General features: G+C 41.0%; 1 protein-coding gene across 1 annotated transcript in view; it reads left to right on the top strand.

Annotated features, from left to right (window-relative positions):
* The window catches only part of LOC108795576 (G-protein coupled receptor family C group 6 member A-like), a 30,269-nt gene that overhangs the window by 6,899 nt on the left and 11,108 nt on the right, over positions 1-12,262 (top strand). The window contains exons 2-3 of the mRNA XM_018566851.1: positions 4,251-4,542; positions 7,732-8,340. Of these exons, the coding sequence (XP_018422353.1) occupies positions 4,251-4,542; positions 7,732-8,340 (901 nt within the window). The remainder of the gene's footprint in view (positions 1-4,250; positions 4,543-7,731; positions 8,341-12,262) is intronic.

Below are 12,262 nucleotides of genomic sequence, written 5' to 3'. Positions count from 1 at the left end.
ATGAACATAGGTAATGTTTTTTGTTTTTTTCATGTTAGTTGTTTGTAGCATGTGTACCAATTGGATTGTGTTTGTTGGTGTCCTATGTATTTGTTGTGCAATATGGAAAATGAATAAAATATTAATTAAAAGTGAAAAAATATAACACTTACTCTAATCATCTTCTGAGCAGGATTCTCCCAGAATACCCCTCCAATGTGTCTAGAAAGGGGGTCATCTTCCAGTCATCTGCCCCCCCCCAGTGCCCCATAGATAGAAGAAACTGTGTGAGTAGGAGAAACAGGAGAAGAGAGAAATATCTCTAGAGCTGTAAGCAGCGAGAGAACCTGTAAGGATGGTTTTGTATCTCAGAGGAATCCTCGTAATTGTGCAAAGGAAAACCAGTCACTCGCCCTATTTGATGCATCTTGAGCTTTCAAGGGGTCTGGAATTTGCGCAATGTAAACAACACATTTTTTATATTGTAAATTAACTATAACACAGCCTTGGCAGAGATATTGTATATGCTAATTTATCATATATTTGTACACATTAAAATGATATAGTTATTGTGTCTGTATGTCCTCCTTTTCTACAGCGCTGAATATGTTGGTGCCATATACAGCAATAATATTAGCAAAATACTGATAATAAAAGGAAGATAGAAAAGCTTGCAAGCTTAGAGTCTGCATATAATAATAGTGCTGGAATTATATAAAGTTAGTTGCAGTTTATCTTGGGATGAAGTCCTCGTAGATTCTGTTTGGTTTATTTTACCTTTTTTCTTCTCTAAAAGTAACATTCTCTGACATTAATATCCAGTCTATCAGTAATAAATACGAGCATCTTGTGTTCTCTGTCACATCCTTTACCGGAGTCAGAACTCTCTGTATCTGTCAGCTATGAGATGTCTGGAAGAAGAGATAGAATTAATTCAAACCTATTGGCACATTCCTTTCAATCTGACAAAACACTTGTTTCTGTTGGCTTTGTGTGTGACACCCTGCAAATGTGACACTCAGAACTTTGCTCACCAATGTGATCTCACAATGAAGAATTATACATTTGAGTACAAATATTCCCAAGAAGGAGACGTCATAATAGGAGGAATATTTGCTGTTCATTCTGGAGTGTCATGGTGGCACTATGTTGGAAGCCAATTCTTAGATTTCATGTGTTCAGCGTAGGTCAAATATAAAGTACGGATTTTAACATAAGAGCTATAAGGCTTGTTATGCCATTGGAGAGGATTTACAGTACTCACACCATCTGTTTATCTTGTATGTTTGACATGTAAGATTGCAATAAGTACACACACACACACACACACACACACACACACACATAGGGTAAATCATATCTAAACCCAAAAGCAAAATGCTTTAAAATATTGTAACTTAACAGTCCTCAGATGTGGTGGCTGCATTAGGTTTTTTTTAGGCTTGTTTCCTTTATTTTCAATTTGGTGATCCGGCCGGTAAGTCTGTTGTTTTTCAACTTCCTTTAACAGGCCAATCTGTCCAGCAAAAGTAACAAATAGAGGGTTGATACAAACCATTTAACACTGACAGTGGTGCTTGTATTGGTCAGCTTTTATTCATTTATGAAAAATCTGAGGCAGGAAGAGTGTTAGTGCCCAGATCACTGGGTGAAAATAAAGGGGGGAAAATGCAGCCACCTCATCTAAGGATTGATAAGATGCAATATATTACTTTTTTTGGTATTTGGATACACTTTAAAGTAAATCTATTTTGTAGTATGTTTGCCATAATCTCTCACTGTAAGCATTTTTTTGTGAATCTGCTGCAAAGTTTCCTATCTGGAGATCCAGTAGTTCCTGTTGCAGGCTGGCAAGGGCTTGAAATGATCAGCTATATTGTCAGCCGGCATTGGAAGTTCCTTCAGTTCTGTCATATATTGCAGCTTGCCAGTCATTAGATGTGGTTTCATCTTGTGATCCTGAGAATAACACACTTCTTGTCCCAGGGTGGCTACATGTACTTCTCCACTTAATCTATGGAGTGGTTGCCTTTCAGGCTGCACTACAAACATGTCTACCTTTGCTCGTATCCACTAAATGGGTGATTTATACTGTATATTACAAAATAAATATAACATTGTATTTGCTTTTAGTTCAGATCAAAGGAAGTGACAAGGACATATCATGTCTGGAAAGATTAGCCAATATTTTCTGTAATTGTTAAAACGTATCTTAACAAAAAAAGGAAAAGTAATGCAGCCTACCTACTGAAGCAGCCATCTAATGACTGGTGAGCTGCAAAATTGTTGTTCTTGGGTTTAATTGCTTTGTTGTCCACCAATCTGATGGACCTGATAAGCAGCTCAATGGCTAACTGAAGGATTGCACATGGCAGGCTGACAAATCTGCTGAGAATTGTGGGGAAGTGGCTTAGTGTTGTCACCCTTAAACTGGAAGTTCGTTTACTGGCAGGATTTTCAGGAAAGAAACCAAGAAAGCAACAAATTTACAATACATGTTTTCTTAACAAAACTGAATACAGTGAGACATGGTATATAAAATACATTTTAGGTTTACAGAGACTTTAATGTTGAAGGTTGAGTATTTATCTGAACTGATATACAGTATATAGCCAGCTGTAGAGTCTGTTGGTTATGTGTTTAGATGAAGCACTAAGATCTTAAGGAACATTGAATTAAGTTGTGCTTGAGTTGCACTTTGAATAATGTGTATATATATATACTGCAGAAAAGCACATGGCATATCTTAGGTTCCTTTATTTTTGTTGTTTTTTGACAAGAAAACCTCTTAAAGGAAAACTATGGGGTCAGGGCTTTTCCCCATAGTTCTCCTTAGGGTAACGAGAGGACACAAACTAGCGTCCTCCCGTCACCCTAAGCTCAGTATACCGCGAGCTGCAGCTGTATACTGAGACGCCGCAGCCGGAGCGGATCCCGACATCAATGTCGAGATCCGCCCAGCTGCGTGAGTGACAGCTGGCTCTGCCTATCTAGAGGCAGAGCCAGCTGTACCCGCCCCCTTCCCCAGTCAGCGCTGGCGGATCGAGAGGGGAATCCAGCCCCTCCCCTGTCACGGCAGAGAGCCGTGACAGGATCGAGAAGTGAGCGAACACCGCTATGTGTTCCCTCACCTCCCGATCTACTGAGCCGACCTGTGACAGTCTCATTGTCACAGGTCGGCTAGAACTATGAGGCAAGTGGAAATCACTCATCTCATAGTTCTCCTTTAAAGAAGAATTTTGTACAGAATACAGGTCATTTGGGCTAACCCTGCACTACAAAGGGTTTATTAGGCTCCTTCTGTCTTATTGAGATTATTTGGAATATAGAGAACTAAGAAGTGGAGGAGGCTTATTTCAAGAGGGGTAAGGAGAAAACATGAGAAAATGAGTCAAAAAAGGTCAAGAGATTCAATTTAAGAAGGACTCTGTGTAGAGTAAAACATGACCCTAGCAGTGAGCTACCCCCGCTCTTCAAGGACAAGCACAAAAAAGTGCTTGTTTTGTTCTAGGGTGTAAAATAACAAAGATATACTCACCCAACCCTTGGTTCCACCTGGCTGCTATACCTGTCCCTGCAGCTTCTCTCCCCTCTGTGGTCTAAGGACCTGTGAGTTATTACATTTAATACAGTGTATTCGATGTGAGGATGCAGCGGGACATTCCACTGCTGGAGCTGAGGGAGAGAGAGGCTGCCGGGAACCAGTCTAGCAACCAGGTGGAACCGATGATCTGGTGAGTATATCTTAGTTTTTTTACACCCTAGACCAAAATGAGCACTTAATCTTTGCAGAGAGGGGCTAGACCACTGCAGGGGTCAAATTTTATTCTTATCAGAGTTCATCTTTAATGATTTAACAATAATTATTTAAGATTACACATACATTGAATCTCTTGACTCCTCCCCCTTGTTTTCCCATTTCTCCTTACCCTTTTGAAAAAACCTTTTGTTTTTAATAGCAAAAGCTGAAATTTACAAACACAGGAGAATAAGTCTGAAGAGTGACTCCTCCACTTCTCAGATCAATCTCTCTCTCTTCCATACAGATCAATCTAAGATTTCAGTCAGGCAGAAGGAGCATTACAGGCAGCTTCACCAATGCTCTGTCTTTGGGAAACCCATAATGCTTTGTAAATCCTGTATTATAGGTGTAATTAACAAGGCCTTGAAACATTTTGATGCAGATAGGGAGAATCTTGCCATCAATTGTTTATTAAGATCTGGAATTTAGATCTGGCATGGCAAAACACTTTTTTGATTTTTTTTTTTAGAGTTAACTACAGAGAATACAGACATCTCCTGGCTTTTATCTTTGCTATTGATGAGATAAACAGCAGTCCTGATATTCTGCCCAATGTGACTCTGGGATATCATGTGTATGATTCTTGTGGAAATGTGAATAAAGCCACAAAAGATGTTCTGCAGATCTTGTCTGGACATTCCAAGACAGTGCCAAATTATTCCTGTATGGTGCGGGGTACAGTGGCTGGTTTCATCGGAGACCTCAAATCAGATACCACTCTCCAAATGGCACAGCTCTTACATCTATATGGTTACACCCAGGTAAGATTTTCAGACATTGAGCAGGGAATGTTTCGAGATTGTAAAATCAAAGCTCACATCTCATTACTGGTAACATATTTGGAGGACTTTTGTTAACATTTCAGAAAAAAATTGTGCCCTGGAAATGACTGGATCTCTTAGACAACAATGCCAGGTAAATCTATTAATACATTCTATAAAGTCCCGGTCACTCAAATTATCTTTAAACATTTTATACCTGCAAAGAAGTAAAATAATATCTACTGTATGTTGCTTGTTGCCCATGCCGATAAAACCCACTCTGGTGATGAGTAATCCACTGCTGAACTTATTTCCAAGACAGATACTACTGGGAGTGTTGATCTACTGGATCTCTTCCCAGAGTTCGGTGGTACTCCTGCTGACCTTGACTCACTATAGGATACATGAGAGATATATGTTAAAGTAGGTAGCACTGAGCACCTAGGAGAGACAAGATATTGACAGTCCTGGAAGAAAAATCAGCAGTGGAGTACTTAGCATTGGCGTGGTTTTTAGTAGAGTGGGCTGCAGGAGGGTTAAATGTTCCTTTCCTTCTTTACAGGTATGGCATTTTTTACAGACAATAGAAGTGAGTGACTTCACCTAATGCTCCAAAAGGAGGTAATTAGAAGAAATGTTGTAGACTTTGTTGGTTAGACTGTATGTACCTGCAGCAACCACCAATGCATTATTGATTTGGCCAAAGATGGGCTATTTTGATGGGCAGAGGTGTTAAAATTATAGGTAAGAGCTCACCACTAGTCCCACACACATTCATATTGACCCATCACTATGATGGGCGGCCTCACTGGCCAAAAGTAATGTTTAAAATTAAGATAGAGACTGGGAAATATTCATAGTTGATAGAAAGTGTTGGAACTTAACCTATCTGAAGAAACTAGGGTTTGTTTGCTGATATATAAAAGTGATCAGTAAAAGGTTCAAAACACCATGTAAGAATATTTTCTGCTGTCTATATCCCATTGAGGAGATACAGGGCTATTCACAAAGCTATCCAAAGGATCAGCCGTATGTAATCATTTATTTACATTTTTTTTCAACTTTTTTCACTGAATTTCTCTTGTGCTCAGTACCACGGAGATACCGAGCAGAATAGCCGAGCCAAATGGCACTCGGCCGCATTCGACTATTCACTCACTGCCGTTCGGCCCCTATGAGAATAGGCTGAACGGCACCGAGTAGCCTGCTGGCGGTTCGGTTCAGCCGATCTACATGTTGGATTGGCTGAGTCGAACTCCTTCTTCACTTCGGCTCAGTGGAACATGCTGAGCATGTTCGGCTGAAAATAAGCCAGCTGAAGCAAGGCGATGTACGGCTGGTGATTTCTGACGATGTTCGGCTGAAATCAGCTGTACAAGCCTGAAGTGAATAGCCGAACAGTGTTCGGCTCACTTTACTTCGGGTGGGTTATTCATTCAGCTGCCTTTGGCCTTTGGCAGCTGAATGAATAACCCTCTTAATTTATTTTCTTGCTTAAATAAACCTGACAAGGTGCATGTTCAGTCAAACCTTGTTTTCTTGTTTTGAGTAGAGTACAGAATGGTTAGAACCCTGAATGGTTTTTACTATTGTTCAGGGCTCCTTCCTGTCCTGCTGGCAATCTTTACCAATACACTAAGTGATGGGAACTCTCCAACAGCAACATGGACAAAAATAAAAATGATTGTCTTCAGTAGAGTATGGAGGCTTGCACCTCTAATAGGTTTGTATTTCTTTATTGTATCCCTGATGCTGATTTGCCTTTACTTCCTGCCTGGTGAACTTTTTTAGGATAACTCTGTAACAGAACCCCAGACAGCAGAATTTCTAACCTTTCCCCTCAAAAACGAAAACCAGAAAAAAGTTTGACATACATTTTAATGTAGCAACCATTTTTCTTTATTTCTAGATTACCGTATATACTCGAGTATAAGTGGTATCTATCTACCAGTAGCTGCCTCATTTCCCACCCTCGGCTTATATTCGGGTCAATACTTTTTCCCAGTTTTTTTGGCTAAAATTAGGTACCTCGGCTTATATTCGGGACGGCTTATACTCGAGTATATACGGTAGTTATGGAGCTAGAGATCATTTACTAAGGGGTCTATTCACAAATCTGCCAAAGGATCTGGCCATAGCTTCGGCCGATCCTTCGGCTAGCTTCGGCCCCAGGACCCCTTCGGTTCAGTAGAGGGGTGCTGAACGGGCTATTCACAATAGCCCATACAGCTCCCGATCATGGCCGAGCGGCTCAGTCAAGCCAAACGCATATGCATCGGCTCGGCTGAGCTGGGCTGAAAGCCGAAGCTGGCCGACAGCCTGCTTCTGACGGCTGGGCGGAGCCAGCCGTGATCTTACGGCTGGCTCCGGCCACTTGCAGAGAGATCAGCGTCCCTGGTTACCTGCTAACCAGGGACACTGATCTCCAAACAGCAAACTCTCCCTGGCGCCCCGGAAGTCTCCTGCTCCCGGTCGCCAAGGAGAGAAACACAGCTGTGTCTTTTTTTCTTTATTCTGACACGGAGCGATGTCAGAATCGAAAAAAAAAAGAAAAGAAAAATTCTTTTTTCTGTTCTGCTCGGTCCCTCTGAGGGACCAAGCAGAACAACCGAGCCGAATGCTGCTCAGCGGCATTTGGCAATTCACTCACTGCTGTTCGGCATCTTTAAGAATAGCCCGAACAGCAGTGAGAAGCCTCCTGGAGGTTCGGCTCAGCCGATTTCACTCGGCTGCCTACGACAGCTTAGTGAATAGACCCCTAAGTGACAATCACAGTCCAAAACTCCACACTCAGCCTTGACCTGTTTCAAAACACCTCACAGACAGCAGGCTGGCTTCCTGTGCAGTTTGAGCACTCCCAGCAAGTGGGTTAACCCTTTCCAGGCCCGAATGCTTCTAGCCAGAGTTGTAGGCTCTTTCCCACCCAATATCTCTCCGAGCCTCCGAATTCTGTATCCCATTTCACAACTAAAAACCATGGGAAGATTGCATAGCAATTTCCCTTAAAGAAACTCACCATGGAACCCCTCACCCTGCATTGTTGAGAACTTCTGACAAAGTTAAAGGGACCATGACCTAAATAGTGGGGAAATATATTGTCCATCAAAGATGCATTCCTGGTGTCCTGTACACCAGAAAAAAAGTTTGACATACACTTTAATGTAGCAACCATTTGTTCTTTATTTTTAGCTTAGTTATGGAGCTAGAGATACTTTACTAAGTGACAGAAAGATGTTTCCTCACCTTTTCCGGACAGTTCCAGATAATGAGATGCAATATGTGGCCATAGTGAAGTTACTGAAGAGGTTGAAGTGGAACTGGGTTGGGATCATTACATCTGATGATGAATATGGAGAGAGGGAGATCCAACAACTCAGCAAACAGTTAACTAATCATGGAATTTGTATTGAATTTAAGATCATGGTATCTATGAAGAATTATAGGAAAATACCTCTAGATCTTCAGACATCAACTACTGAAGTTCTTATTATTTGTGGCTCAATTAGCAGAACTTATTACACGTTTTTGATGTGTAGTGTTCCTTATCACAGTGATAAAACATTTATCATTCCTGATTCTTGGTCAATGGATGAAGATTTTTTTTTTATCAGTAACTGCAGTTTGGTGTTTTCAAGTCCTGATTCCTCTATAGTGAGAATGGAGGAATATGTCAATAGCATTACCCCCTCAAGCCGCCCAGATGACCCAATACAGGAGGATATTATCTTAAATGAATACCGCTGCTTTTCAAAAAATCCAGAGAAGAACTTCATGATTCCATACACATTTGACGCTCCTGTTCGTAACTGCACTTTGGAGAGTATTAATTATAAATTATATAATCCTAATAATAAAACTCCTTATAGAGTGTTTCTTGCAGTCAACATATTGGCTCAAACTTTACATGACATTTACCTCTCTTTACAAATAAAAGAAAGGGGGGCTATGGTAAGGTTACCTGGCCTTGTGCATAAGGTGAGTATATGTAATTTTATATACACCATTCCTTTGCTCATTCAGAGCAGTGTATGTGCAATTGGCCTCCCAACCCTGATAAACTTACCTTGGCAGGGATACATTTCATATGGTTCCTCTCCTTTTATTTAAACACTAAAACATAAAAGACCGTAATGTACAGATTCACCTTCTTATATAAAACACTGTTGCTAAAATGTCACGCTCTAACATATAACCCCTTCCTTCGTTTGACATTATAAATTAGGGATGCACTGATACCGAATCTAGTAGCTGTATCGGTGTTGATAATGAGTATTTGGGTGAATACTCGTACTTGCCCAAATGCTCCGATACTTACCTCTGATTCCAGAACTTCCAGTTAGAGGGAGATCTCATTCTCATCGGCAGTGCCGAGGGAGCATGGAGCCGGGTTCCTTTCCAATCAGGTAACCAGGAGGTGGGTTATGACCCGCCTCAAGGCTTCCTGATTGGCTAGGGAGCCGGCTTCACTTGTTGCTAGGCAGCCTGGCTTCCTAATCAATAGGAAGATGGATGGCACGTCATGACTCACATCCTGGCTTTCTGATTGGTCAGGAAGCTAAGCTGCCTAGGAACAAATGAAGCTGGCTTCCGAGTCAATCAGGAACCTGGGAGGCAGGTTCATGATGGGCCACCCAGCTCCTTGTTGATTTGCTAGGTAGCCATCTTCACTTGTTGGTAGGCAGCCCGACTTCCTAACCAATGAGAAAGCTGGGTGGCACGTCTTGACTCTTGTCCCAGCTTCCTGATTGGTCAGGAAGCAACGCTGCCCAGCAACAAGTGAAACCGGCTATCTAGGCAATCAGGAAGCCAGGAGGTGGGTCATGATGTGCTGCCCGGCTTGCCGATTAACTAGGCAGCTGGCTTCACTTGTTGCTAGGCAGCCTGGGTTCCTGACCAGTCAGGAAGCCAAACAGCACCTTATGACACGCCGCCAGCCTCCTGATTAGTCAGTAAGCCAGGCAGCCACGGCAAGTAAAGATGGTGTTCTTTCGCTACAACACCAGTTTCACAGGCAATCAGGAAGCCAGGTGACAGTTCATGATCCATCGCCCGACTTCCTGGTAATCAGGGCACACGGCACCAATACTTGGTATTGGCGAGTACCGAAAAAAAAATATTGGTACTCGTACTTGATACCGAAAAAACGGTATGGGTGCATTCCTATTATACATATATGTGAGGGGTTAATAGCAGTTCCTGTAAGTTTCAATACTGTAATATGTCTGCTGAACTATGAAGGGAAATGAATAAATGTTTTTTAGGTTTAAAACTCAGGGACATAAATGCTAAACTGATGATGATTGCTATGGGGTCACATTACAGTGATGGTGCTGCTGTATCAGTATCATGATGAATTGGTTGCTATGAATCACAACACACGCATGTGATTGCAATAGACTGATGAGGGGTAACCAATAGTTCATTTCAGCCGGATAGAAAATCATTAGTCGAACAGTGACTACATCCTATCAGGTGCAGTCACTGTCTACCACCACTACTGTATTTACAAAGTCTTAGGTGCCATGGCTGCCTGGATACAAATGCCGTAGTAATGATACAGACTAAAGACAAAAAATACATAACACAAAAAAAAGAAGGGAACAAAGGGACAAAAGGAAACCAAAAAAAACCAAAGGGACCAACCTTAGACATTAATAACCCACAACCAGCACTGCCATGGGACTAAACAGTTCCTCTTACCCCAAAAGTGAATATAGATAAGATGTATAAGCTCTCCTGGGGATTCAGGTTCTTCCAATACTCTTTCTTCCACTCAACTCTGGAAAGGATCCCTGCACTGAACAAAGTGGAAGATACTAGCACATGCCACTTTGCTGTTCTTAGCCTATTATGTTCATAAAATCCCTTTGTTTTGCTTTTCTGTATTGCTAATTACCAAGCTGACCACACATATATAATTTCTTATGAAAATAGCAGAGACCACACAAATCCCAATGGTGTAAAAGTCTAGAAATATATTATATACGTTTACAGCATAATATATACATAGTTTTTTTTAAATTCTTTATTAAAGAAATAATAGTTACTTTTAACAATAATATACATGAAAATCCAGTCATTGACCAAGATATATAAAATCCATCTGTGAAATTGGCAATCAAATGGTCACATCAGGCATTTTACATCTTGATTAAGAAATGAGGATCAAAACTCTGAAGGGGAGAGCCTTTTGAAAGGTCTCCTAGAACAGAAAAAATGGAAATAGAAAGTAGAGAAGAAGAAAATACAATTAAAGGAGAGAGAAAAACAGAAAGCCCAAGAATCCCAGAGCAGGCCCCATATCCAGAACAACTGAACCACCCAGCAGGGGAACAGAAAAGTAAATAGAAAGGGGTGGTCATCAGGGTCCGCCCTAAGAAATTATTTGTGAGTACTGAGTATTTTTTAAATAAACCCAGGGGCTCTAGATTAAAGAGTTAACTGTTCTAGATTTAAATGTTGCCTCCTGGTTTTTCTTACATCTAAATGGCAGAGATCAGGCTTGCTGACTGTCTGTTCAGACACTGAACACTACATCATGGAAGGAAGGAGAAATAAAACAGGCATGGTCAATGTCCAGAAGAACCAGGTATTTTAGGGTCCCAGGCATGGGAATGGTAAAGTGAAGGATTTCCATTGGATTTTGATGGGTATCAAACAAATGTATTACTTTGGGTAATAATGAATTTGGAAGCATTAAGTAATGGTTGTCAAATCTGTAGGTATGTTTTATATGCATAAGTACTACATGTTCTTGATTTATTTAATAGTTGTGTGTTTTTAAGGTATCCCGCTATCTACACTCAGTACACTACATGGATCCACATAACAAGGAAATATATTTTAAAGAAAAGGGAGATCTGCCCAGCCCACTGGAAATTGTAAATTGGATAACACAAGTTGAAGACAAAAATGTCACACATTGGAGACGTGTGGGCCACTTTGATGGGTCTCTTCCAGAAAATCAGCAACTTACTCTCACACCACAGCTGATATCATGGAAACGTGATCAGGTGACAGAAATTAAAGGAAACCAATACTTTGAGAATACGTAGGCTGTCATTGTTGGCTATCATTGTTGCTCCTTTTTAAATCTGCTGGTCACTGGATTTCATGTTCATCTAAAGGATCTATGGCTTCCAGAATGATTAACATAAAAAAATATAAGTCAGGAGATCTGATATTCACAATGTAGATAATTTTTTGGGGGTTGGCTATCAGGAAAGTGTTGAGGTCAAAGACAAAAAAAATAACTAGCACTTTCGGAAGGGGATCAGCAGTGGCAGCTAACATATTTCTGCTGCTACAGGTTTCCTTATTTTTAGAACGTTTCACTTAACGTGCAATGGATCATTCTGTGTATCAATATAAAACTTTGTCATGGAATCCAGCAGAGAGGTGATGACTAGGGATGACTAGGGACAAAAAAAACACCTGTTATATGTGCAAATGGGAGGCAGAGCTTTCTTTTAGACATGTGCAAAAGCTGTGGGGGGAGAAGGTAAAAACAGTGGGTTTTTTTTCAATGAAAGGACTTTGTGCGATGTGTTAATTTACATTTACTTTTAACCATTTAGTAAACGAGTAGGGGTACAGGTACCCCATACTCATTCAAACAGGGGGGTGGCATCTGGGTGCTCACTTAATTAAAGGGGTACCCCAATGCAAATACACCCCTCTGCCCATAGACCCCCACAACCACCGATTAAGGGTTGTGGGT

This window comes from Nanorana parkeri, unplaced genomic scaffold, assembly GCF_000935625.1.
Source record: "Nanorana parkeri isolate BGI_ZX_2015 unplaced genomic scaffold, ASM93562v1 scaffold983, whole genome shotgun sequence".
Taxonomy (NCBI): domain Eukaryota; kingdom Metazoa; phylum Chordata; class Amphibia; order Anura; family Dicroglossidae; genus Nanorana; species Nanorana parkeri.
This window is presented reverse-complemented; position numbering and strand designations above follow the sequence as displayed.